The sequence below is a fragment of the Telmatherina bonti genome (assembly GCF_933228915.1).
Source record: "Telmatherina bonti genome assembly, chromosome: 7".
Classification (NCBI taxonomy): Eukaryota; Metazoa; Chordata; class Actinopteri; order Atheriniformes; family Telmatherinidae; genus Telmatherina; species Telmatherina bonti.
The window spans coordinates 8,176,490-8,202,918 of NC_136625.1; the positions used below are offsets into that span (position 1 = coordinate 8,176,490).

Genomic DNA, 26,429 nt, shown 5'->3' on the forward strand with positions numbered 1-26,429 from the left:
AAACCACCAGAAAGTCTTTAGTCATGGCCGAGGCCGCCGCAGAGACATTTCTGGTGCCTGAAGAACAGGCAGAATTATGAAGTTGTGCTGCTATCATTTAATATCTTCAGAAATAAAAAGTTTAAATTTTTATTTTCCATCTAAAAATCACCTTAAAAACAACTCTTTTCCTTTGTTATTAAATAACATTTATCAAAGATGGCATCAGATAAAAAAAGCTCCTGAATGACTATTTAAACGTGAATTATTGTTTAAATTCTGGTGAAATATTTTATGTAGAAACTGAAGAGAATTATTAGAGAATGTTAAAGGTTTTTCTAACCCTGTGGTTCCCAAACTGCAAGGCTAAATAAAACTTGGGAGTTTTAGCACTGGATTAATTAGTAAAAGTAAACATAGGAAATAATGATAAATCAACAAGAAAGACTTGACATCAAACTATGATGGAGTATATCTGTCTCTGCTTGACCAGTAATAATAAGAATCAATGGTGGGTAATAATGAGACCAGTCTTTTGCATGTACCAAAATATTATCATCTAATATAATGAAATTTGAAGCCAAACAAGTTCCAACACCACTTGCAGACTTTTCATCCTGAAGACAAAGAGAAGCCTGCAGGTTACTTTAGAAATAAACCGTCCAACTATCATATATAGCAAAGTTGTTTAACCAAAGCAGCTCCGTCTCATAGAAAACTCCACTAACATCAAGCAGTTTGCAGAGATTTAAAATCTTTCACATGGATCATAATACTGACACGGTTTTAAGCATGGGGGGGGGGGGGGGGCTCCACATTATTGTTGTTGACGTTGAAGGGGGCTCTGCAGTAAAAAGTTTGGAAACCACTTCTAACCGGTCTAAAAAAGCTTCTAAAACATCTTTAAACGCAGTTTGACAGGAAAAATGGAGTTTCTAAAGCAGGGACGCAGATCCAGCATCGGCCGTCTTCAGGTGGATTTTAAAGATGCTTCTTTGGCTTCTTCTGAAATCAGCAGACTAATATTCTGGTTCTGCTCTTTTGATGGGGACTGAGGAAAATATTTATTTGTTTTGTTTGGCGAGCAGAACGTCTGATGTAAAATGACCGAAGGCGACTTGTACATACAGAAAACCGTCCCAGTTAAACCCATTCACAGGGACAGACTGGTCACATGGCACAGATATGCTTCCTTAATGGTTTTTTTTTTTTTATTGGTCTGACTGGTTTATAAAACTCAGTAGATACTGGTGTTTTTTTCCTCAGGAGACCGAAACTTCATCTCCGTTTACGTGACTTTTCTCCGCTTCGACTGGAACAGTCAAACACGCAACAACTCTGACATCGTTTCCTTTTCCTGCTGAAGACGAGTCTTTCTGGACGTTTCCATGGTTACCATGGACATCCAGGCTTTGTGACAGTCTCTGGTGGTTATGAACATTCGTGAGTGAGGCACAAATAAGTTACGAAGAATTTCTATTTCTTTTCCCTTTCATGGTTTTTATACAGAGACTGCAAACATGTGCTGTCAGATAAATAAAGTTATTTCAACTGAATTTAATTTCTTCTTATTTGACAATTTATAAACAAATTTATTTTAACTCAAATTTTCTTAAAAGAAAAAAAATAGTTTATTTTCTACTTTTCTGTTTTTACATTTCCTGATTTTTTTTTTTAATATATATTTGGATTTTGACACAGAAGTTGACTAAATTCAACCTAAAAGCAGAAAAAGTTCCCGTGATGTAACCAGGACTTTGTTTTCATGTCCCAGTCTGGACTCACCGTCTCCGGTCTCCATCAGCTCGGCGTTGCCGTACTTGGACGTCTGTCTCTGGGGGGCGACGCCAGCGCCGGGGGCTCTCTCCACCTGGATCCCGTCAGTGGTCGAGGTATTGTTGGTGTAGCTGGTGACATCTGGAGGGGCAGAGTGGTTCTCTGGAAAGAAAAAAAAAGTCTGATCACTTCCTGTCAGCCCCAACGACACTTCCTGCTGGTAAATATGCTACTTGTGTCAGAACCAGCAAGCCGGTGCAGGTCCGTGTTGGACCTGACCTGAAAAACACACCTGATACACATTAAACCCATCAACCTGTAAAGTTCTGAACAGTGATTCAATCTGAGTCAGGTGTGTTGGAGCAGGGAAACATTGAAAACTGCGGCCCCAGTAGGACTGAATTGAGTAGCCCTTTTATGGAAGTTTTATGAATGTTCAAGGTGGCTCCTCTATCTGAAATTTAAGGCTGAAAATACACTTAATTTTATTTACATGTACTTGTCAGAGCTTAGAACACACATGCAAACATGTGCTTACATGCACATATGCATACACATACAAGTGCAAATATTTATACATACATGTATCTTTCTAGAAGTACCTATATATGTATGCATGGTACATAGGTTTGCAAATGTATGCCTATGTGTATGGATATGTGTTGTGTGTATGAATGTGTATCCATGCTATGTACGTATGTATATATGTGTATATAGGCTAGGTACAGATATGTACATATTTTTGTAAGCAGTTTTTGAACACCTCTTTCTCAGCACCTGAGAAACCAACAAAAGGAACAAATCAGAGAAGAAAAAAAAGAATAGGAAGAAGCCAAAGCAGAAACTGCAAAATAAAAAAATTAACCTGAAGAAGACCCAGAAGAAAGTTGGAAACAGCAAAAGAATAACTTTGTGGTTTCATTTTCTTCTTCTTCTGGTGTTTTCAGACGGTTGTAAACAACTTTCTAACGGATCATTACCGGTACCAGGCGGTGTAAAAATAAGTAAACTTTGAACTCAACACTGCCCGCTAGTGGATGAACTGACTCTCTTCTGGCAACATAAAAAGTAACGCGGAAGTACGGGGGGCGGCGACGTACGAGGGCGACGTACGAGGGCGACGACGTACGACAATATTTGAAACGACTGACAACAGCAAGTGTTGACCGTCAGATAAATAATAAAAGCTTGAAGACGTTGAGCTCAAATGTGTCAGTAGGAAACAATCTGACATTTCTTTCACTTCCTGTTTACATTTTTATGCGTTTTGTTGTGTTTTGTGCGTTTTGCTGTGTAGGTTCTGCTCCTGCTGTACCAGGTTTCTGTTTGCTTCTACATACTTCATCCTTAACTCCATCTATATAAATACTCTTTTTTTTCCTATTGTCAGGTTTTTGTCTTTTCCGTCCCTGTTGTCCTGTGTTTTTAATAACTTGTTTATCCTGCCACCTAAATTTCAGCTCTTGCTGCTATGGGGGACGACGTACAGAGGACAGACTGAACCACTGATATTTTGCATATAGTGTATACAGCAGGACATAGCATCACACTAATTACTAATAACTCTTGGTTGGGTTTTGGGAAGAAGAAGGGAGGAAGAGAGAGAAAAAGGTGATAAACAACTGAATGAATGGATTAATTACAATCATGGCACATTTAAAAAAACAGCCAGATTCATCTTTAAGCCTTTTCAATTACCAAAGAACCTTTGAGGCAGCAGGATGATGGTTGGAGCAGTGAAAATCCTGCAGAACCAGGACTTCCAGGATCCTGTAGTTAGATCACATTCATCCCACAAGTCCTTACATCAACATACCCAGCAGCTCTGCCTTGCTTTGAAGACATAAAACACTAAATTTCTCTCAACACGGCATTTCTGCTGCACTGAGACGCCGTTTCAGTCTGCCAGCGTGCCTGATGTCTCTAAGTTCCCTGGAAATTCTTCAGATTTACTTCTTCCATGAGGCTCGGCTGCAGATCAACAACATCAGACGCCGTTTACTGCTCGTGCACGGCATTGTTTGCTTTGAGATGTTGGAGCGTAAAATGATGCAAAGATGTGTGATAAATCTAAACACGAAAGAGGGCAGCCTGTTATATCAGCAGCTTTTTCTCTTCATTCACTCCGGGTTTGCACTTCCATTTAAATCGATACAACCCCACCTCCATCACGTCGTAAGAACACAGATATTCTCGGCTGATCTGGGAAATCTTATAAAGTGCTTGTTTGCTTTATTTCTACAGAGTAGGGGATCAGAAGCTGAGGCAGGTCGCCTCCTCAGACGTTTAAATGCAACTCTCTCTTCTCAGTTCTTATTTTCCCTCTCAGCTTCCAACAGGATGCTCTGCCGCTCCCGCCGAGGGGTGGGGGATAGAAGGAGATCAGACCGCCTCAGTATGTTTCACAGCTTGAAGTTTCCTGCAGGGTGAAGACAGCAGCGCGAGTTACACCTGAGACGTCCACCTAGAAGTGCTGAGCATGTTCACAACGTACTTGGCCTGTCTTCAACACGTTGCTATGCAGGTCAGCTCCATAGCAACGTAGAAGCTCTTTGGAGCAGTAGGTCTTTTAAGAAGCAAAAACAGCATTTTAATAAGAATTAATTAGTTGTGAAACAAAAAGATCTAGAGAATGAAATTCATACAAAAAAGATGAATTTGTTTTGTAATTATACATTTTAAACTGAAATGTTTTGGAGGAAATTGCCAAAAAAAAATTTAATTCTTTATTAATTATTGTGATCATTTTCAAACGATGTTAGAAAAGGAGAATAAGAGTTCCTAAATGTGGTTATAGATGCCTTTTCATATCTTTAAAAAGTGTCTCCCCGCTGCATTTTTACATTCTTTTAGCTAGTGTATCTCTGTACTGGTTCCCCCAATGAAGCTTTAGCGTGTTGCGCTGAGGAAGTGAAAGCTAAGTTCAATCACAGCTGCTCCTCCAGTATAACCAGCTGTCTCACTGGTTAGACAACCACCTTGTTGAAGTAGCAACAGTATATCCTAACAGATAACATGGGGAGTAAACAATCTGGTCGGCACCATCCTAGAAAAGAAAGCTAGCCGTTAGCCTCTCCAATGCTAATATCACCATCTCCTTGCTAATTCATAGCATTGCAAGCAAACAGCGTTATCTTCCCTAATGCTAACATGCATCTGAGACAACAGATGATCCAATAAGTTTCTGAGTTTAAATCCAAAATGACCAGACAGATAGTCTGATTGTGATTTACCACCAGCTGCTTCGTTACCTCTACAAGTTTATTTATTAAAGCAGTATCTGTTTTTGGAGTTGATATAACCTCCTGGGACGAGTAGCAGCCGCCACTCAGGGCACAATAGCTTTTATTTTGATGCAGATACTGTCCCAATTTTTTTTATTTTTTAGGTTTCTGACATTTAAATTGGTGAAATTAAAACATGAGTAAACCATTAGCACTTGCTGTTCCAATGATTTGTAATTGAATTTAAACATTTCAACAAGATTTTATTCTGCTTTTTATATTAAAACAAGATTTTAGCGCCTACTCATGCTAAATATCTTCCACATTTCTCCTGCAACAAGTTGTTTTCTAGGAGGCGTTTCATTCATGTTATGTCTTCACACTGCCTCCACACCAATACAGATGAATAAATCCAAACTCAATATGATTTAATATGCTGAGGAAAAATCTAAGAAACAAGGAGAAAAACAAGGTGAAAGAGGGAGATGGCTTAAAGCGAAGCACTGAGCCTTTGCCGGCGAGACAAAAAACAGAATATCTTGTCCAGACACCGGCTGCATATCAACACCGCAGCATGAAGGACAGGCATGCTAATTACTGCAGTCCTCTGTACATTCTGTCTCTGCAACATCTGGGCGTCCAGTCGGAGCTACGCTGAACCAGACATGCCCCCGCTGAATTCTCGGGGGTTTATCTGTCTGTATACCGTCTGCTGGGCTCTTACTACGACCTCATCTAACTGTCTTCATGATCACATGAGATGAGGGGAGGTACATATCAGCACAGGAGAAGGAAGAAGAAGATGATGATGATGAATGATGCTCTCTTGCAGGAATAACAATCCAGTCCTAGGAAGCTGATTCAGGGACATTTCCGTCTTTGACGCTGGTTTGATGATTGGGGATAGAGTGACTGGAAGTTCACATGTTTAAGCTCCAGAATGGCGAATAATTCAGTCTGCTGCTGACAATCCTGTTGAAGCTTTGTTGGGTAAACTTTCTTTCATTACATTCAGCAAATTAAATTGAACATGTTTACACATTAACAGAAAGGTTTTTAGTGGTTTCTAAAACTATCCTGCAGAAATAAACGGCGTCTATAAGGAATGTCTTGTCGTGCTGAAGATAAAAAGGTTAACTGAGACACAACGTTTACATTCACACACAGAGAAAAACAAAACCTAACATCTCTGGACCACCATTAGAGGTCCTAAAAAGTAGGTTGGTTTGGGTGAACAAAGTGTATGACACACTAACACACCTGATTCCAATTAAATGGACCCATCAACCCAGGTGCGTTGGAGCAGGGAAACATTTAAAACTTGAAGGTCTGCAGAACCCGTGGGACTAAACTTAGCAGCCATTTTATGGGTTCTTTACCTCTTAAACATTAAAATCAACTTCAGGTTTAGTAACGTCTATGTGTGATTATCATAGCTGCTATGTATTAAAAAATGAAAAAATGAGGCATGGGATGCTTGTTTTGCACCATCTCTTATAAAATAAAATAATTAAAAAAAAAACTCTTCCCCCACTCACCCTCCCATCTTCACTGGGCAGGGTGGGAGGAGCTGTTCATCTCCAGTTCAGGTCCTCTACCAGTCCTGGGAGCTTGAGGCTCTAAAACTGCTGCCAGGACGGATCTCTTCTAGATGGAGATGTCTGATTTTTCACCAGGTATCTGTTGGAGCCACTTCTCCAGCGTGGGGCCCCCAGTGCTCCGTTGACTACGGGTACCACTATCGCTTTCCCCCTCCCGGCCTTCTCCAGGTCTTCCTTGTGTTTCTCCAGCTTCTCGTCTTCCTTTTTCCAGATATTTCCATCGTTGCAGATGGCTTCATCCATCACTAAGACCAACTCATCCATCATCACCATGTCTGGTTGGTTGACCATCATCCAAATTGTTGGTCTGGATCTGAAGGTCCCACAGGATCTCCACCACATTGAGACTTCTCCAGATATTTATGTACACTATGCATCTACCTGTTTATATCGCTCCATGTATTCTTTGCCTGCCAGAATCTCGCACCCTGCTGTGAGATGGGAGGTTAAACAGCAAGACTATTTTCAGCTTTGGACCGGATCGCCAACCTGAGCAGGTAATCAGCACCAACAAGCACAACTTCTGACATCTCTGAGCAAATTTCTCCTCTGAACCTTGGCGAAGGTTCACAGGGTCTAAAATTTACTCCTCATACACAAGAGGTTCAACTTAAAGCGGGGACTCAGGTCACGAAGCACTTAAACCATTCATGATAACTCACATTGGATCGATGTCCCACCACCTCGTTCATCGAGGCCCTGCAGTAACTTCTGTACATCAGCGCGATGAGACGTCCGGGAACCTTCAGTTGCTCCCAAACTGTCACTCCTCAAGCTCAGATGAGTTTCCTTCCTTCAGATCTACATCGTCAGCCTTCATCAGGAAGTCTGCCTTAATTATATTGAATGTGGGAACTCTTCCAAAGCATCATTAATAGATTCAGAGTGTTCTTTCCCCTGATATTGACAAACGCTTCGTCTTTTCTTAATGACCTTCTTAAAGAAATGCTCATTGTTTAGTTTACAAAATGACTCTCCAGCAATAAAAGAAGGAAACCAGTTTGATATGTTGGGGTTGTACTTAACATCACTGGAAAGATCCATATTTTTCCACAATTTTTTGAACTCTTGCTCCTAAAAGCAGAAGTTGAATGCTTTGACACAACATTTATGGTTGTACATCACACACAAACAAAGAAACGGAGCAGGCAAACAGCCTTCATTCCTCTACCATCTGCTTTCTGGGCTGCGGATGAAAGCAGGCTGCCTCTGGCTGAGCAAACACAACTCAAACATGCTGCATAATTAGCCAAATCAATACACAGCACAAAACAGAAGAACCTTGAAAGGAGGGAGGGACTCATACGAGCTGTTTTCTGGTTTCTTCAAAGGCATTGTTGATCTTCCTCATCAACAATTTGCTCTTTAAGAAACGGTAAGCAGCAGATTTTATTTCTCTCTTCTTTCATGCATCTCCAGCAGCTCAATGCTATCCAAGTTAGCATTGAAATGCTCTCCTTCATAATGTCTCAACACGACGAAACAGAAATGAAATCATAAGGAAGGAATAGTTGAAGGAGGACAACTTGAACTGAGGGGAAAATATCCTTTTAAAAAAATCAGGGAGGGAAAAAATCCGACATCCCTGTTTGGGATGGCAGGAGAGCGACCCGAGTCTGGGCTCACCGTCAGCCATGCTCCCATCTCCAACTTACCAGAGAGTTGTGACCCAGAATCTCCATTCTCTACCATAAAAGCTGGGACTGCCCTCCTCCTCCTCCTCCTCAAGGAGAGGTGGGCTAAAAGGCCTGCATGTGAGGAACAAGAGAGGAAGGAAGCTTAAAACAAGGTGCCGCGGTTTATCGATCACCAACGTCTCGCCTCAAAAGTCCACCTCTTCTCCATGATGATGGATGTTAAAGAAGAAAAAACAAATTAAATACTCTGGTGTTGTGATGAAAACGTCATTAAAAGCAGTAAAACACACAAAGTCATGTCATTAAAAAATATGCCTAAAGTTTCATTTCAGCCTCAGAGCTCAACAGAAACGTCAACTTGCTTAAAAAAGAAAAAAAAAAGGTACAAAGCGCTTGTCAAGGAACTGAATAATCACCAGCAACAGCAGCAAAAACAAGAAGTGTTTTTATCCGAAACAAGAAATTCCCGCTCAACTTCTGAACCTCAGCTGCAGCCAAAGTCGAGCAGAAGCAGACTGTGTGTGTGTGTGTGTGTGTGTGTGTGTGTGTGTGTGTGTGTGTGTGTGTGTGTGTGTGTGTGTGTGTGTGTGTGTGTGTGTGTGTGTGTGTGTGTGTGAGAAGGATCTGCAACCTGGAGGAACGTGTGGACGGATCAAAGCAGCTGGAGGGAGGAAAACTGCAGCATCTACAGGATGATAGATGTGTGTCAACATCCACACATACCTGCTGCAAACCACGTCTGCACACCAGCGAGGAATTCCTCACAAGAGCACAAAAACAAAATTTCTATTTGGAAAACAACCTGATTCGGTGTGATATCAGATATTTTTATCTATCAGGTGTTCAGACGGGAATCCAAAAAGGCGTGTCCTGGAACCAAGACGAAAAGAGGGAAAACATTTGGCTTCTCCACAACACAGCTGCACATTCTCATCAGTCAAAAGTCAAAAAAGCATTTTCCAAAAGTCTAAATTTGCTCCAGATGTCCTTTTTTCTTGTTTTGTCAGAATAAATGATGCTGGTAGGGAGAATACTCCCCCAGAGACACGACTGCTTTCCACTTTCTGGTGCATTCAAACAGGTAATCCGGATAGGAAACCGACAGGCATTCACCTATCCACAATTCTGCAGACAGAAGATGAAATAATAATATGACCTCTTATATTATACATAATAACATGTTAAAGTTCTGCATCAGGTCACTGAAACATATAAGACAAGTTATCTGCTGGGGTTCTGTTGACTTCATTTATTGTTTAAGCTGAAAACTTTCAATCGCACTGAAAACTTTTCAATACTTGTAAAATATTGTCCATTTCCCAATGCATCTTCTAAATATGCTGAAAAAAACAGTTTATTTCATCATAACTGAATCTCCAAACTAAGAGCCAAAGCTATTCTTCAGTCCTGCAGGTAATTTAATAAGAAACATAAGTAAATGTCACCCCGAAAGTTATTTTTTTCACTTTTCACCTGCAGTTTATTTCACCGTGGAAAAGAGGCAAACCACCTTCCTGTCACCTTCAGTCACCATTTTAATTTCATTTATTGGAGCTCACTGAGTGCTTTCCTGTCAAGGCCCAAAATGCTTTCAGCAGCTGCTCCCTTGGAAACAAATTTCGGGCTAATTTCAGGCTGCAGGGAAGAGAGACACTGAAAATCAGCGGGAACAAGTCCAAACAAAACAAGCTAGCTAACCAACAGCAACCTCAGAAGCGGTGCCATCCCATCAGTAAAGGAGCTGGATGCTGGCTGGGCAGAGCTGGTGGCAGCTCTGTGTACCAGTCCACACCTTATCTTCAGAGCCGGACACCAACAGAGCCAGCATGAAAACAAACCTGTCTCTACCAGAGCGTTTAGTCATGACGCTACCTCAACAAACAGCAGGGATAGGTGCAAATGGAGCTCTGTGGCCACAGCAGGCCGTTTTCTCCACTTTTAGATGTGTTTTGAGCAAGGGTTGAAGGTAATGGAAACTATCCCTGCACCCTGCTGCTGTGTCTGGGCCTCGTCCTCTCGGCAAACTACACGTTCACATGGTTTAGTTTGTACATTTTAATATTTCTGGGAATAAAAAAAAAACAAATTGAAAGAAATAAACTGCAAATATCTCTGAAAACACCACCTCATAATTACTGAATGATGAATCCTGATGAATTAGGCACAAATGAAGGTCGTATGTTTGTCACATGTTTGATGTTGATCCCACATTTCCCTTCCTCATTTAGGCACAGAGGGGAACCTTAAAAACACCATAACCCGTTACTTTTACTTTCAACTCTTCTCTTAACACAATCCTTTTTTCCCCCCAGAGAAACACTTATTATGTTGCACATAACATGTGCATGCAGGCTGAAGAAGCTCATTATGCTGCTAACAAAATGTATGACCTCTAGTGGACATGAGAGGAATTGCATGTGAAGTGCCTCGTAAAAAGAATGTATTTTAGCCCAAACCAGCTCAAATTTTTAACATCACTGAAAGGATATTGGAGCCGAAAGCTGCTCGGGAATAGACAAAGTTTTGTTACAATGTGTTACAAATGTGTGTAACCAAGGTAACCTATAAAATGGTGTCTATTAGCCATAGTTATCATCTTTTCTAACCCTTCTGAAGCAAAGCTTTGGTTGAAACCCAACCAGGAAGTGAGAGAAATGTGGCATTTTCCTCACACAGAGTTGGTCAATTATGTGCATTATTTAGGGGTTTAAATATGCACCAGATAAGAAGATTTGATGGTTTCAAATGGAAGACTTATGGATCTTCTTCATCTGGAGCAGTGGTGTAGTCCAGCGTATACGTGGGTATATGGAGTATACGCACCTCTTGAGAGACCGCACCACCACTGATCTGGAGCCTGAGTAAATATATTGGTATGTGGTCTTTAGGTCTTCAGAGATTATTTTCAGAACACAAATCTGACTGATCCAAATATTTTATTATTTAATCTGGTGGTTAATAAATTCATTGAATTACTGAACGCAGATTGCTGTGAAACTTAAACTTAAACTGTCTTGTTCATGAAAAATGTTCACAAAGTGAGCAAAGTTAAATTATGTTTGTTGTTTTTAGTACAATATATTTTCCTCTAGCTTATTCTGTCAGAATAAATCTTATAAAGATGACAACCTGAAAAAAGGACACCATGACAGATGCCCGAATGTTTTAATGAGAAAGAAATTCACTCTGTTCTGACATCTCTTTTCAGAAAAACACATAACACTGTAGTGTGACTGTATGTAAAGGAAGAGTTAATAAGATATTTTGAAATGAAAAGGAAACAGAGAATCAGGAGCTTTTAAACTCAGAGTGAAGTTTCTATAAAATGAAAGAGAAAGCTAAAAAATAGACAAACACTTAGAACCATGTGGTGCGGTTCAAACAGGGAGCAGAGATGCTGCATTTACACACTGTGCACAAGGACATGGCACTCCATCTAAACTTACTTAACCATCCCAAACCCCCAATTAAACTTCAAAGACCGAGCTGTAAGCCCACCCACCTGCTTTCTGTGGGCTGATCCACAGTTTTATTAGAAACTTCTCAAGCCTACTCATTTCTACCAACAGCTAAGAATAAACTGAAGGATGGCTGTTTTATTTACCGACTGTTTCAGACACGCTTTGAAGCTCAGCCGCAGTTCTCGGCCTTGTTCTTTTCAATCTGGGATTTAGGGACCTTTACGATGTATTGAGGGGATTCTGGATCCGTCAAAAAGTACACGCTCTTATAACAGGCTGTTTATTATTCTGATGTTCAGCAGCTCAACGCAGAAAAATGTGTAAGACTCTTTCCTCCAACGACTTGTCAACACTGTAAGCACAAAGTTTTGAGGCTGCTTCAGTCTTTTAATTCTACTTTGTGATGCTAAGTCTGTAGTCTCGCCCTGCAAAGACACCATGCTGTGTGAGCACTGGGAAGTCCACCATGCAGGCCAATTCCTGCTGGTCTACGTCTCAAATGAGAAATTGTTCAAGACTTTTAGTTTATTTTAAAAAGGAAAAACTTTAGATTATATAACTGAGTGAAACAGGGTTTTTAGAGGAAATGGATAAAACTGAACTTTAAGGAGTGTGATGCTCAGTTCAGCACTGGCTCATCCAACTTACCCGTCTTGTGGTGGCGATGATGATGATGGTGTCGGAGATGGTGTGGACCAGAGATGTGGACGTGCTGGGCCAGCACATCAGCCAGCCGGCCGCCAGCCGCCCCGCTCCCTCCGCTGCGGGTGGATGACGAAGAGGAGGAGGCCGTGGATGAGGTGGTGGTGGTAGTGGAGGAGGTGCCGTGGATCGCTCGGCTGATCCAGTGCTCCATGCTGATGCTCCCCTCCTGGCTGGATGAGGTTCCTCCGCCACCTCTGCCGTCCTCTTCTTCACCGTCTCCGCCTTCTTCCTCATCCCCATCCCCCTGACCCTCACCCTCGGAGCCTGATGAGGTGTCTGAGGAAGGAAAAAAGGAAAAAATAAATGATAAAGGAAACTAATTTGGATGCGTTTTATGAGAAGAAGTTACTCTAAATCAACTCCTTGGTAGCATGATGTGCTACATGCTGTTTAAAACGCACAAACCCAGCATACACGCCTGCATCGGTATATTAATCTGGACTCTGCCGTCGCTGCAGGAGATGGAGGGGGCTTGCTTTTGAAAGATGAAGCGTTCCAGTTCATGAAAAGGGGTGTGTAGATGGGTCTGTGTTTGTGTGTCCATGTTTTACATGTGATTTCCATAAATGCCCACGGCATTCGGGGACTGATAGTGGTGACCCAGTTCTCACACACAGGTACTCAGTGTACATGTTTATGTGGGTTTCTCTCAGGAACTGATGCAAAACACACATTTTCTTCCTCAAGGGCAAACCAGGCTTGATATTTAACTTTACAGTAACGTGTGAACTTATGTTTTTTTTCTTTTAAAGATTAATTAACTAGTCAACTTTCTGCATATGAAAAGAATTCAATGAAAAAATGTGGTGCTGTCAGCATAAAGGGATGGAACAGAGTTAGATATGTGGACTGGGAAAGCTTGGAATTGAACCAGCAGTCTCGACATGTACGAACGAGGTCTCTTTGGCGTCATGACAAACCTGACAATTTAGAACAACTTGAAGGATGGTGGTGCTCGGTACTGGACAGAAAAGAAATCTGTGAAGTGATGGGCATGATTTGTAAATGGGGGTATGGAAGCACTTATAGTAATAGTAATTCCATCAACGTGCTTGTCAGGTGTGCTGAAATCTTTTCAAGTTGTTACGTAGAGCTTCTCAAGTTGAGTTGCAAAAACAAAGCAAAAGGTCAAAAACCGTGTCGGGTTTACAGTTTCAATATAAATGTTTTACGCAACAAGGAAACTGTAAAAACAACAGAATGGTGCTGACACTTGACTGACGTCATGTGAGCTTGTGGATCATCTTAAGGCCCATTTATGCTCCTTTTATGTTCAAAAGCAGGTACATCTGTATGAAATGTCAATGCTTTAGTTTCCTTTATGTTAGCATGGTTGTTCAGTAATACGTCCACCAGAGGGCAGTGGAGAGTTCCCCTCAGAGTCCAGACGACAGCAAACATGACAGTGGAGAAGATAATGGTAATATTTTGGATGACGGTGGTCTGTGCAGCCATCAAATACATCACAACGACTTCTTTGTTGCTTTTGCTGGTTGGACATCAGCTATACTGCGCAACACTGCCCCCACAGTTTCCAATGGTAACGCTCCGTTTGCTGCATCGGGGGTGCATGAGCAAAAGCCCTGGAAATGGACCGCAGTGTGCAGGTAAAGGATGGAAAAGGTGGATTTAAGGCTCTGTATCGGTCTTCAGTGTAGAGCATTTAAAAAGGAGGGTAATTTTCCACATACTGAAAAATCACAGAAGAGTCACATTGTTACATCTTTCTTTTAAATTTATATTTTCATCTTCAAAATCCTCATTCTGCGCTTCCGATGATTTCCAAGGAGATGGTTTCTTTCTTCCACAAACTGCATCTATCCTGTTATTTCCCAGAGACCACGGTAATGTCTGGGTGGTCAGAGTCATTTCTTGGAGTCCTGAGCTCCACAGAATCATTCAGCTCATGATGGCTGGATAAAAAGTGTACTTGTCTAGTTTTATTGTTCCTCTAAAAGATCCAGGAAGAACTTAAGAATTAATATTCTCAATCTTCAAACCCCTTACGATCAAAGCCATCACATCTTAACGACCAAAGAGATTCTTTCTGGTTCCTATTTCTAAAAGTCAAAAGGGAGGAAGGACCTTCAGTTGTTGAGCTTTGTTCTTTTGCTTGTGATAAGATTTTTTTTTTAACAACCTAAAGCTTATAGTTAGATCTGGCTCAGGTTGACCCTGAACTACCCCTGCTAAAGGCCCGGACTGCTGGGAGGCATCCTTGTACGATCATTGCTTGCATGAACTTTCTCCTTTTTCCCTTCAAAGAGAACATCATCACGGGGTGAACATCCTCTCTGGCTTGGTGGTCTTGTATTTATCTGTACCTCTGTCTCATCTTCTCACCTCCAACCAGTCAACACAGATGGCCGCCCCTCCGGAGTCTGGTTCTGTTGGACATCTCTTCTTCCTCCCAGGCAGTTTTCGCTCACCATTATGACCCCCGTGGGGTGCAGGCCCAGGACCGGGGACTGAATGAGGCTGAAGATTAATGCGGTCTGCATGTAACCTTTACAAAGTAGATCTAAAAATAGACTCACACTTATTGGACAGCATTGAATCATGACCACCTATACTGGAGTGTATTTAATTAGACTTTAACTGAACTTGTAAAATATTGTCAGTTAAGCTCCTTTGTGAACCAGAATATCATAAATTAAGAGATTTGCAATGAAACATACTCTGAGGGTGCCGTCTTCCCAGCATGAAGTAACTTAGGGTTACAGGAGGGTTAATGTGTCCAAACTGAAGCAAGCATCTGGGAACAAATATAAACTCCCATACATTTGCTGTTTGGTGCAGGCGATGTACAGCTGGTTTATCACAGCTTCCTGGCTGAAAACCAGCTTCCTGCTGCGGGAGATATGAAAATCTTTCCAATGTACCTTTATTACCATGTGGAATGGAGAGAATCATCTATACAGAAGAAATTCTTCCCTTTTCTGATCCATTTTTATGTAGATTCTCATATAAAGCACCACATCCCCGTGTGTTGGCCGAGATGACCTTCAGGATTGGATCACAGCTGGAATTTGGACTTCTAAATGGCGTGGGAGTGAACGCAGCCTCAACACGTCAACTCCCACGGTGCTTGTCCGTGGGTAAATCTGAGTCCCGTTATCAGCGGGAACACACCGAGACTTCCAACGTCAAAACACAAGCATGTTTGGGAAAGATGGGCGAACCCAGGATCTCATGCAATAAACACACAAATGAGCGGAGTTAGGAGGGAGTCACTGAGGCAGAGCGCCGACGGAGCATTTTCTGGAATGAGTCAGACTCCAATAACATCACATCAGGCTCCTTCTGCTCATCATCTCTGCACGATATGAGAAGCTGCGACTCTGCTGTCCTTGAACGAACCTCCCCGCTAGATAAATGTGTGTGTGCAGGAGTGAGTGGCTGCTCAAATATTAGTGTGAACTTGCAGGTTTTGAGTCTAAAATGATGAAAAATACGCTGAATTTTCTGAGTTTGAGGAAATGAGCAACTAATGTGTTAAATGCAGATGAGGGAGAAAGTATTTAAAACAACCCGCTGGAGGTTCCCTGTTAGCATAAACCTGTTTAAACCGGGGGTGTAAATCACCAGTTTGATCATGATTCAATATTACATCAGTTTAATTGATAGTTATTGATTACTTGTTTCTTAAATTCATGTAAATTTTCCAACTTAGCATCAGCGGGTTGATGTAAAAGGAAATTACAGGTAACTGAACATCGTTTCCATTCATAACAAAATCACAGAAACAACTAGAATATTGTTTCACCTTTTTATTCCTCATCATTTTAATCAAATCTTTATTACAAGTCAACAGACTGTAATAAACAGAAAAGGATTTGCCAGGGGAACACTAAATAAAGCTATTTTCAAAATAAAAGCACATACGAAAAACAGTTATTTGCATTTTGGATCGACATCATCGATGTATTGTTCCACTCCTTGTTTAAACTGCCCAGAAGTAAAAACTATAATGACTAAAGTGATCCCTTCTGTTTAGCCGAAAGTTATTGATCTCACCTTTCAATATGTAACGTCAAGACGATCTGATGATGTCATCACGTTACACCATGCGGTGCACAGCAATGAGATAAAGACACGTTGAGTCACGGGAGAGACGGGGATGTTTGGTGGAGATTATCAGGGAGATCAGACAATATTTTGGTGTATTTTAGCGATTTTAGATAGTTTTCTATGGTTTTCCAGCAGGATGACACACAAAGCTTCGTCTTTCTGAATGACTCATCTCTCATGGCATCCGCAAACTATCTGAATGTAAAGACCAGATTTCCTCACTCTGATGACTCCACATTTTCTAACTAATTCATAGATGAAGAGAATGAAAAAAGTACTTCCATGAAGATTTACTTCCCTTCCCAAAGCCTCTTACATCACTGAACCAAGTACCACGAAGTAGTTCCTCTTTTCTTAAATTATTGACAAACTAATGAGACTTTTGGCTGCTGAGTGACCAGCAGTCCATCAATCTCCAGGTTTTAGAGGACAGACAGTCTCATCAGTCAGCGAAAGCTCATCCCATCCAATCATCGACCGACCTCGGCAACACGAAGAGGACATCAATACCGCCGCCGCTGCAGCGTTTCACATCAACTCCAGCTGAAACTGTCTCCTCTGGCTGCGCTTAAACGGTTGTGACTTCAAATCCGATACACATTTAAATTTTAATCATACGGATCCCGCACTGCAGAGATGAGTGCAGAGGTTACCGACGAGCTGCTAGACGGGAATAACCGATCGATTAACATGACAGACAGACTGAGAGCCGAAGTTATCAGGGATGATGGATCGGCTCCTCCTGACCAGAGGAGATATAAATAAGACGCAGTCTGACTCGAGTTGCGTTACTTTCAGCTGTTTAAACAAAAAATCACAACGCATAAAACCTAATCAATTCATTTATTTCATAAAAACTAAGTCTTGTGATAACAAGGGGGTTGAGGGCAGCAGAGATATCTGGGAGAAATGACATGTTTATGTTGTGTCAACGCACAAAAAGGAAGGATGTCAGAAAACCAGTCCAGTTTCACAACAGCTCAGTCACTTGTCTTCTTTCACTCGACTTTTTCTCTCTGAGGTCGGATAAGAACAATATGACACCGTACCATGTCATAGTGTGTAAAGATCTCCAAAAACTTTAGTTTTTAGACGAGCAGTTATATCTCACACAGAAATCCACGTGTCCCAGATGGTGAAGTATACTAACTGTAGAGTCCTCTTCTAATGCCAGACCCCAGTAACTGGGGTGCTTCGTAAAGAAAAGGGGTCTCAGAAACATTCCCAGGGGCATCCATCTGGAAGAGGAATGGGATGTAGATGTTTGTCCCCACCAGGTTGACGTTAGGGACGGGTCAAACAAGCCTGAGCTGCATATCTTACAGAGTATGGATATTAAAATGTGACGCAAATAGGTCGAGCAAGAGAACAGAGAACTTAGCTGTGTCTGTAGGAACCTTTATGTGGGTTTTCCCAGACAACGGAGCCATTTCAGAGGCGAGAACATTAAAGTGGAACTAATATGTGCATTTCAGGCTAATTTATTGTTATTTCTGAGACCAGAAGGGCTGGGATTGATGGAGTTATTGTCACAAATGGCTTTATTTACTTCAGACCGACCCTCTCCGTAGGCTGTCAGATCAGCCTGTGGGCAAAACGAGTGGATTGAGACTCTTCCGCATTAAGCCCCGCCTCCCGCCACTGCACTACATCGGGAGCGCGCACCGCACCTGCTTTCACCGTCATTGTAACATCTCATAAACAGAAGGATTAGGCTGATATGAACTCAATAAAAACACAAAATACAATGTCAACACATAGCATACAGCCCTACATGTTGGAACCTGAATCAGAGCCTGAAAACGAAGTGGAAAACAGCAACCCACAGCAACGAATGCAGCAGGATGTCTCTCTTTGGTAAACTCACCAGCCATCGTTGGAAATAACTTTATCCCACGTTTTCCACCCGCCTGATGTATTTGTACATGCCCTTGTTAACCAGTAGAAGGTAACCAATCACCGAACCTTATCCCCCGGGACGTCACAAGGATTTCCAAGTAGAAAAAACTCTCTAAAACGACGCGTTTTTCGTCGCCATGGAAACCGGACGGAGAGAATGCTGGAACTCAAACTCAAACATGCATTTAGGTGATAAAAAACGGTGCCGTTCACATGTCTGATGAGGATTCAACACTGTAACACTGTAGAAAGCTCAGAAAACTCCAAATACCATAATAACACCTCTTTAAAGCTGAAGGGACTTGGCTCAAAGACGGGAAGGAAGGCCCAGTTCCAGTTCCTCCCCAGTTGGCCTTACCCTCCATTTTACACATGTAGAACACCCAGCAGTGATCTAGCTGACTATATGACCACAACTCCTTTATGCTCAATAGAAAAAACAGAAAGAGATGGAGACAATGGTAGGACTGGGAATGGATTAAATTCTGAGATGTGTCTAAAACGTCCCTTTTGATTGGATGAAGTCAGAACAGAAGGAGCTGGACAGCTCATCAGCTTGCTGATGACTAATGTTGTCTAGCTAAACTCTGGACATGGAACAATCCGACTGATTAAAGCCTCAACGTGCCTGCATGACAAGTCAAATTAAAATATTTACTGTTCATCACTCTGGAGACTGACAAGGACTTTATTCCAGGCAGGATCCGGTGATATCAGTATGTTTTTTTAAGTCTGTCAAAGTAACACATTATTAATGCTTTAACTCAAAGTCCTTTTAACAGAGTCAACTTTTTCAGTGTGTGATTAATGCTGCACTGTGTGCATAGCTGCAGAAAGTGATGGTCACAGAATGGGTCTTTAGACAGTTTCGCTTTAAAGCTCTGAAAGTTGGTTCTCTGGAGTCAAAGGTCATTTTTTAAACTACTGTTTAAGTTAATTAAGTTAATTATTTTACCACGTAGCATTGCGTTTCAAATACCAGCAGCTGTACAGTCCAGATCATTCTGTGGGCCGCCCTCCTCTAACTCAGTCCACGATGAACAGCTTCTGTTGGAACAGGCTCAGTTTCCACACGAGGAACTGACACAAGCACTTCCTTTTCCAGCGTTTGACATTTCAGAATAAAGGCTCTGCTAAGAGCAGTAAGTATAATAGTATAATAACAAAAGTATAATAGATAATAATAATAAATAATATTAACAATAACAATAATAATAACCACAACCATTAATAATATCTTTTTTAGTGGGCACCTTTCTGGAAACTCAAGCTCACCTTACACGAGTAAATCAATAAACACACACATGAAAAAAAGATGCATACAACAATAATAATAATAATAATCAGAGATGGTGTGAAATATTAGCAGCTTCCAGCAGAAACATGGTGATAATTCTACAAGCAGAAACGTTTCAGCTGCTGACCTGGACAAACTGAAGCAGCTGGAAACGCTGCCGTCACCCTGCAGGATATTTAATCCTGTTTATATGTTTGTTTCCTACCAAATGGGGGGAGGGGGGGGGGGGGGGGGGGGGTATGTATGTGTGTGAAAAGAGCTTTTCAGGAGTACCAAAGTGCTTTCAGCTGCACGATCACAAGAGCAAACAGGACGATTAAAAGAAAGGGATGAATATCTTATTATGGTTCATTACATTATAGACAGATACTAAATCTAAGATTTTAATCAACTGACAGCCTTTTATTTTTGTAAATCACTGACAGGTTCTTACCTGGCGGTGTGTATGCATCCATCGAGGTCTGGACCACTAGGGACCGCCGCTTCGAAGGCATCGGCACCGCCATTTTCCTTTCTTTATGTTTGGCCAGGGCTGCCTGCACCGCCTCCGTGTGCACATCTGAAGGCACAAACAGTAGTTTTTTCAGGTTAAAGGTGGATTTTTTTTCCCGTGTGGGCTGATCAATCACAGTCCTATTAATGCATCATATAATCAAAATGAATTTTCCTCAGAACTGAAATCTAAAATTCATCTTGATATCGACACAACTCGACCAAAAAATTTATTCTCACTTCCTTCTTCGACATAAAAAGGTGTAATTTCTACCTGTCTGACATTTTCAAGGCCTGCCAGACAGCCACTGGTTTGGTAATCCATCACAGGAATGTCATGTAATCATTTTGAAGCTACGACTGCTGTGTCATGCTTTGGTCTATGAGCGGTTACTCTGCAGCCAGAGGCTGTGTGCACGTTTAAACCTGTTCATTAAAACCTGAAATAATCTGAACAACCTCAGGAACTCAGCAACTTCTCATTTATTCATTTAATATAAAAGTGTCTCCTCCATGTTCATTTATTCAGGTTTGTTTGTGGAAAACAGACAGATAACACTAAATCCACATCATTATAAATCCCTCGTAACTCTATCAGGTCCACCTTACTTTTACCAGGATGGAACCCTTTTTAATTCTTGGTGTCACATATTCCAACAAGGTGTTAAATTCCTATGAAATTTTTCTATTTGTTGACATGAAGCATCACAGAGTAGCTGCTCATCCTGATGAGAATCTCCCGTTCCACCTCATCCTGATGAGAATCTCCCGTTCCACCTCATCATGATGAGAATCTCCCGTTCCACCTCATCCTGATGAGAATCTCCCGTTCCACCTCATCCTGATGAGAATCTCCCGTTCCACCTCATCATGATGAGAATCTCCCGTTCCACCTCATCCTGATGAGAATCTCCCGTTCCACCTCATCATGATGAGAATCTCCCGTTCCACCTCATCCTGATGAGAATCTCCCGTTCCACCTCATCACCATGAGAATCTCCCGTTCCACCTCATCCTGATGAGAATCTCCCGTTCCACCTCATCATGATGAGAATCTCCCGTTCCACCTCATCACCATGAGAATCTCCCGTTCCACCTCATCACCATGAGAATCTCCCGTTCCACCTCATCACCATGAGAATCTCCCGTTCCACCTCATCATGATGAGAATCTCCCGTTCCACCTCATCATGATGAGAATCTCCCGTTCCGCCTCATCCTGATGAGAATCTCCCGTTCCACCTCATCATGATGAGAATCTCCCGTTCCACCTCATCACCATGAGAATCTCCCGTTCCACCTCATCACCATGAGAATCTCCCGTTCCACCTCATCACCATGAGAATCTCCCGTTCCACCTCATCACCATGAGAATCTCCCGTTCCACCTCATCACCATGAGAATCTCCAGTTCCACCTCATCATGATGAGAATCTCCCGTTCCACCTCATCACCATGAGAATCTCCCGTTCCACCTCATCACCATGAGAATCTCCCGTTCCACCTCATCACCATGAGAATCTCCCGTTCCACCTCATCACCATGAGAATCTCCTGTTCCACCTCATCATGATGAGAATCTCCCGTTCCACCTCATCACCATGAGAATCTCCCGTTCCACCTCATCACCATGAGAATCTCCCGTTCCACATCATCACCATGAGAATCTCCTGTTCCACCTCATCATGATGAGAATCTCCCGTTCCACCTCATCACCATGAGAATCTCCCGTTCCACCTCATCACCATGAGAATCTCCCGTTCCACCTCATCATGATGAGAATCTCCCGTTCCACCTCATCACCATGAGAATCTCCCGTTCCACCTCATCACCATGAGAATCTCCCGTTCCACCTCATCACCATGAGAATCTCCCGTTCCACCTCATCACCATGAGAATCTCCCGTTCCACCTCATCACCATGAGAATCTCCCGTTCCACCTCATGATGAGAATCTCCCGTTCCACCTCATCATGATGAGAATCTCCCGTTCCACCTCATCACCATGAGAATCTCCCGTTCCACCTCATCATGATGAGAATCTCCCGTTCCACCTCATCCCACAGCTGCTCTGTTGGATGTAGATCTGGTGACCGTGGAGGCCGTTGGAGGACAGTGAAGTCATCGTCATGGTGATGTGAGCTGTGTGACATGGTGCATCATCCTGCTGGAAGTTTCCATCAGAAGATGCTACACTGTGCTCAGAAAGGGATGGACATGGTCAGCAGCAGGACTCAGGTAGGCTGTGGAGGTTAAACCATGTCATACTGGTACTAATGGGACCAAACTGGGACCAGAAAACCTCCCCCCGCCATTCCACCAGCAGCAGCCTGAAGCGTTGATCCTGACGGCAGGATGGATCCATGTTGTCATGATGTTTCCAGCAGATTCTGATCCTACCATGTGAATGTGGAGCTGAACTGGAGACTCATCAGACCAGCAACGTTTCTCCATCTTCTATTGTCCAGTTCTGGTGAGTCTGTGTGAATTGTAGCCTCAGTTTCCTGTTCTTACTGACAGGAGGGAACCCGCTGTGGTCTTCTGCTGCTGGAGACCATCTGCTTCCAGGCTGGACGTGTTGTGTGTTCAGAGATGATGTCCTGGTTGGAACCAGTGCTGACTGGACTTCTTGTTGTCTTTCTATCATCTCCAACCAGTCTGTCCAGTCTCCTCTGACATCATCCAGACATTCTGGTCCAGAGAGCTGCTGGATATTATCTCTTCTACAGACCTTCTCTGTAAACACTATGATGGTTCTTTGCAAATAACCCAGTAACTACCAATCAGCAACCTCCAATGGTTAAGAGTGAAGCTAATGCAAAGTGGCAAAAGTTGCAGTTCCCCCCACATCCACTAGGGGCCCCCAAAACAGAGCAAATCCCCATAGACTCCCATGTAAAAAAGACCAACTTCACAGCAGAAACATGTTTACAGCCTGGTTCAAAAGTCCATTTTAGGTTTAATAGATCAGGTTTACCTTCATGACAACTGTGGGGGGAGTGAAACTTTCTTACTCCCCCATTTAGAAGTAATTTCATCTTAAAGTTTGGCATAATTAGGGGTGTGTCATTTTGATTGACAGGTACCGGATAACCCGCTTCAAGAAGAAGGAATAAAGAACAACCGCGGTTTTTAGCCGGCTAACAGTGGGATTTAGCTTTAGCTGTTAGCTCGGATAGCTCTTCGCTGCAGGCAGGTCAGAATTTGATAGATGTCAATCATCCACTTCCATACTCTACTGCTTTGCCCATTTTTGTATTTTAAAGGAGTAAGAGCACGCATGAAATTGGCAAGATGGCGACGGTGGGAACCACCCAATCAGCTTCCATTCAGCTCTTCAGAAACCTACAGGTGACGTCATGGAGGCTCCGCCCATCTTTAATATTCAGTCGGGTAAAAACTCAAGCCAACAACATTCCACATTAAAAGTTACTTAAATCTCCATTCTTCCTCATTCTGATGCTCATTCTGAACTTCAGCAAGTCGTCTTCATCATGTTCACATGACTACATGCGTTTAGTTGCTGCCATCTGATTGGTTGATTAGATATTTGTTTTAACAAGCAATTAAACAGATGGAATCGATAGAGCAGCTGGTGAGACGCATCCGTCACAGGGTCGGCTTCTGTAGCACAAACACACATAATAATTAGCTACACAACACTGCTGGATATGAGCTTTTTATTGTTCCATGTAAACATGGAAAGGTTGATGAAATAACCAGAGAACGTGGACGACTTCAGGGACCAGTAGCTGCTCTGACTTCCAGTGTAAACCTTGGAGCAGAGTGAAAGCGAGTCGGGAAATTAGAGACAGTAAATCAGCAGAAAAGAGGAGAGCAGCAGCAGGATTATCAGCTGGCCTTTGTGCTGCAGTGCTCCTGTTACAATAAGCACCATGTTCCCATTTACTCACATTCACTTTCTGTACGCAAACATCCCCTGGCTGACAGCGGCTCCCACGAGACCCCCGGGTTTCCAGCTGGATGAAGCTCGGGGAGTGCCTGACGAGGACGTTTTGTAAACGGGTGTATCTGAGAGCGAGATGAAGCCCTGTGATTTGGCCGCAGGTCTGTTTGAACAGAGCCTGTTGCCTGCAGACGGCAAACAGGCGATGAGGAGACTGCAGGCTGATAATGACATCAGCGAGACATTAGACAGAATGAATGGGGCTCTCAGATGTGCCTTTATTTGCTTTGTGTGCTTGTGTTGGGGAAGAGAGGTCATTTAAATCTCAAGTGAGCATTTATTGTCCTGTGCTTGACTGCAGAGTGTGTGAAAGTGTGTGTTTGTGGTATTTGGAAGTGCTCCCATACCTTGTGCTTTCCTGCTTTTTAATCATGTCAAATCAAACTCAGGCTAAATTCCCAACGGCATGACGGAAATAAAAACAACAATAAGCGAATTCCAGACCCAACATATCATCAGCTGACAGACAGATCACCTCAGAATGAGATGAATTTGGAGTTAAAATACAAAAAGGGAAGTTTTAGTGAAAGCCAAACGGAGGGAAATGGATCCACGGATGTTGGGAGAGCTGCAGGATTCAACAGAAGCGAAAACGGATTTACTGCAGCCTGTTCGTTTAAAACCAGAAAAGTCCACCACCCAACGACGCAGCAGCTCGGTGAGGGACTTAAAGGTCTTCATGGATCTAAATTCATCCAAAAACACAAATCAAAAACAAAAGAAGTCAAATCCCAGAAGATCAATCTATAAACCTCGAACTTCTTAAAAGATGGCCGCTAATATTTGACCAGAAGTGAACATGAATCCTTTTCTGTTCAGGCTCACTGGTGAGCCACCAGTTTACAGAGGACGTCTGCAGCGCTGCTATAAACGATGTCTGACTGGATGAGGAGACGTTTGTTTGGAGGGAGGCAGCATTAAAACATCTGCAACCAGTTCTCAGCATCTCTAACTGGGTCTCAACCTCTTCAAACTTGGTAAAAACAGTTTGACGTTGCAGCAGCAGGCATGAGTTGTTTCTACCGTCACATCATCCTGGAATACTTTGGAAAGTTTTGATTCCATTTCAAGGTTTCTGTCGTGTCCGTCAGGATATTACTGATCACCCTTTAGTCTGATGACACAGATTTAAGTTCAAATTAACAAGTGGATCAAACGGAAGATAAAATCAAAGAAAAAAGAAAGGAAATTTTATTTCTAAAGCACTTTTCACACATAAAAACCACAAAGTGCTTCAGAAAACAACAGAAGTAAAAAAAAAAAACAACACATAAAAGACAGCAAGATAGGAACACGTCTGCATGGCCATAAAACCGCCGTTGACTAAGAGGCCTGCTGGAAATCAGATGTTTTTAACTGGTTTTTAAGGATTGATCAAAACATTTTAAACAGAGCGGCTGCCGTTCCACCGTTCAGGTGCCTGGAGGGATACATCTCCTCTGGTTCTCTGATCTGAATACCTCAAAGCCTGGTAAGTGTTGTTTAATGTTATCAGCAATGTGTGTGTGTGTGTGTGTGTGTGTGTGTGTGTGTGTGTGTGTGAGCGAGTTAAAAGCCACACAACACCCTTCTGTCCAGCCTGAAGACGGCTTCCCTCTCTCTTGTTCAAAGTAGTAAAGAGTCTGTTACACTCGTCTAAGCAGGAAGAAATGAAAGAACGGACCATCTGAAGTCCATTTCACACCAAAGTTATCAGATTTTCTTTGTTTCTCAGCTGAAAGAAGCCGTTTCTGACAAGAGAATGATCCTCCAGGAACATCGCTGGATCAAAAATGACCCCTAAATTCCAGACGCTTTAAAGCTCCAACATACTTTTTAATCTGAGAGATTTTATTGTTAGAATAAAGTTTGTTTCATCAGAAAGTAGCTGGAGGGTGTTGGACAAGCAGCCGGTTTGGGAGGATAGTTTATGGAGCGCAGAGGGTTTAAATCAGTCGGTCCTTCAGGGTTTTGCTGCATCCTTGCTCCATAACACCTGGCAGTGGATTCACCAACCGATGGAGGTCTGCTCAGTGGCTCATTCATCTGAGTCAGGTGTGTTGGAGCAGGGATACATGGAAAACCTGCAGGGTTATCATTCTAAAGGACCCAGCCGGACATCCCCGGCTTAAATGAATAATATAACAGCATATCAGCAGATAAATGACCCATCAGCTAATTTTCTGATTATATCTCCCAGGAGGAGAGTGTGAATGAGTCTCTCTGATGACGGCCAGGAACAAAATTATTATTTTTTTATTTATTATATTTTATTTATTATATTATATATATATATATATATATATATATATATATATATATATATATATATACATACAAATACA

At 42.2% G+C, this 26,429-nt stretch overlaps 1 protein-coding gene across 5 annotated transcripts in view; it reads right to left on the bottom strand.

Moving 5' to 3' along the window:
• LOC306758158 (disco-interacting protein 2 homolog C) overlaps positions 1 to 26,429 on the bottom strand; it is a 247,177-nt gene that overhangs the window by 74,010 nt on the left and 146,738 nt on the right. For all 5 annotated transcript variants that reach the window (XM_079243381.1, XM_079243379.1, XM_079243380.1 and 2 more), the window contains exons 4-6: positions 20,084 to 20,209; positions 12,327 to 12,659; positions 1,765 to 1,917 (exon numbers count right to left, since the gene is read on the bottom strand). In XM_079243381.1, the coding sequence (XP_079099507.1) occupies positions 1,765 to 1,917; positions 12,327 to 12,659; positions 20,084 to 20,209 (612 nt within the window). The remainder of the gene's footprint in view (positions 1 to 1,764; positions 1,918 to 12,326; positions 12,660 to 20,083; positions 20,210 to 26,429) is intronic.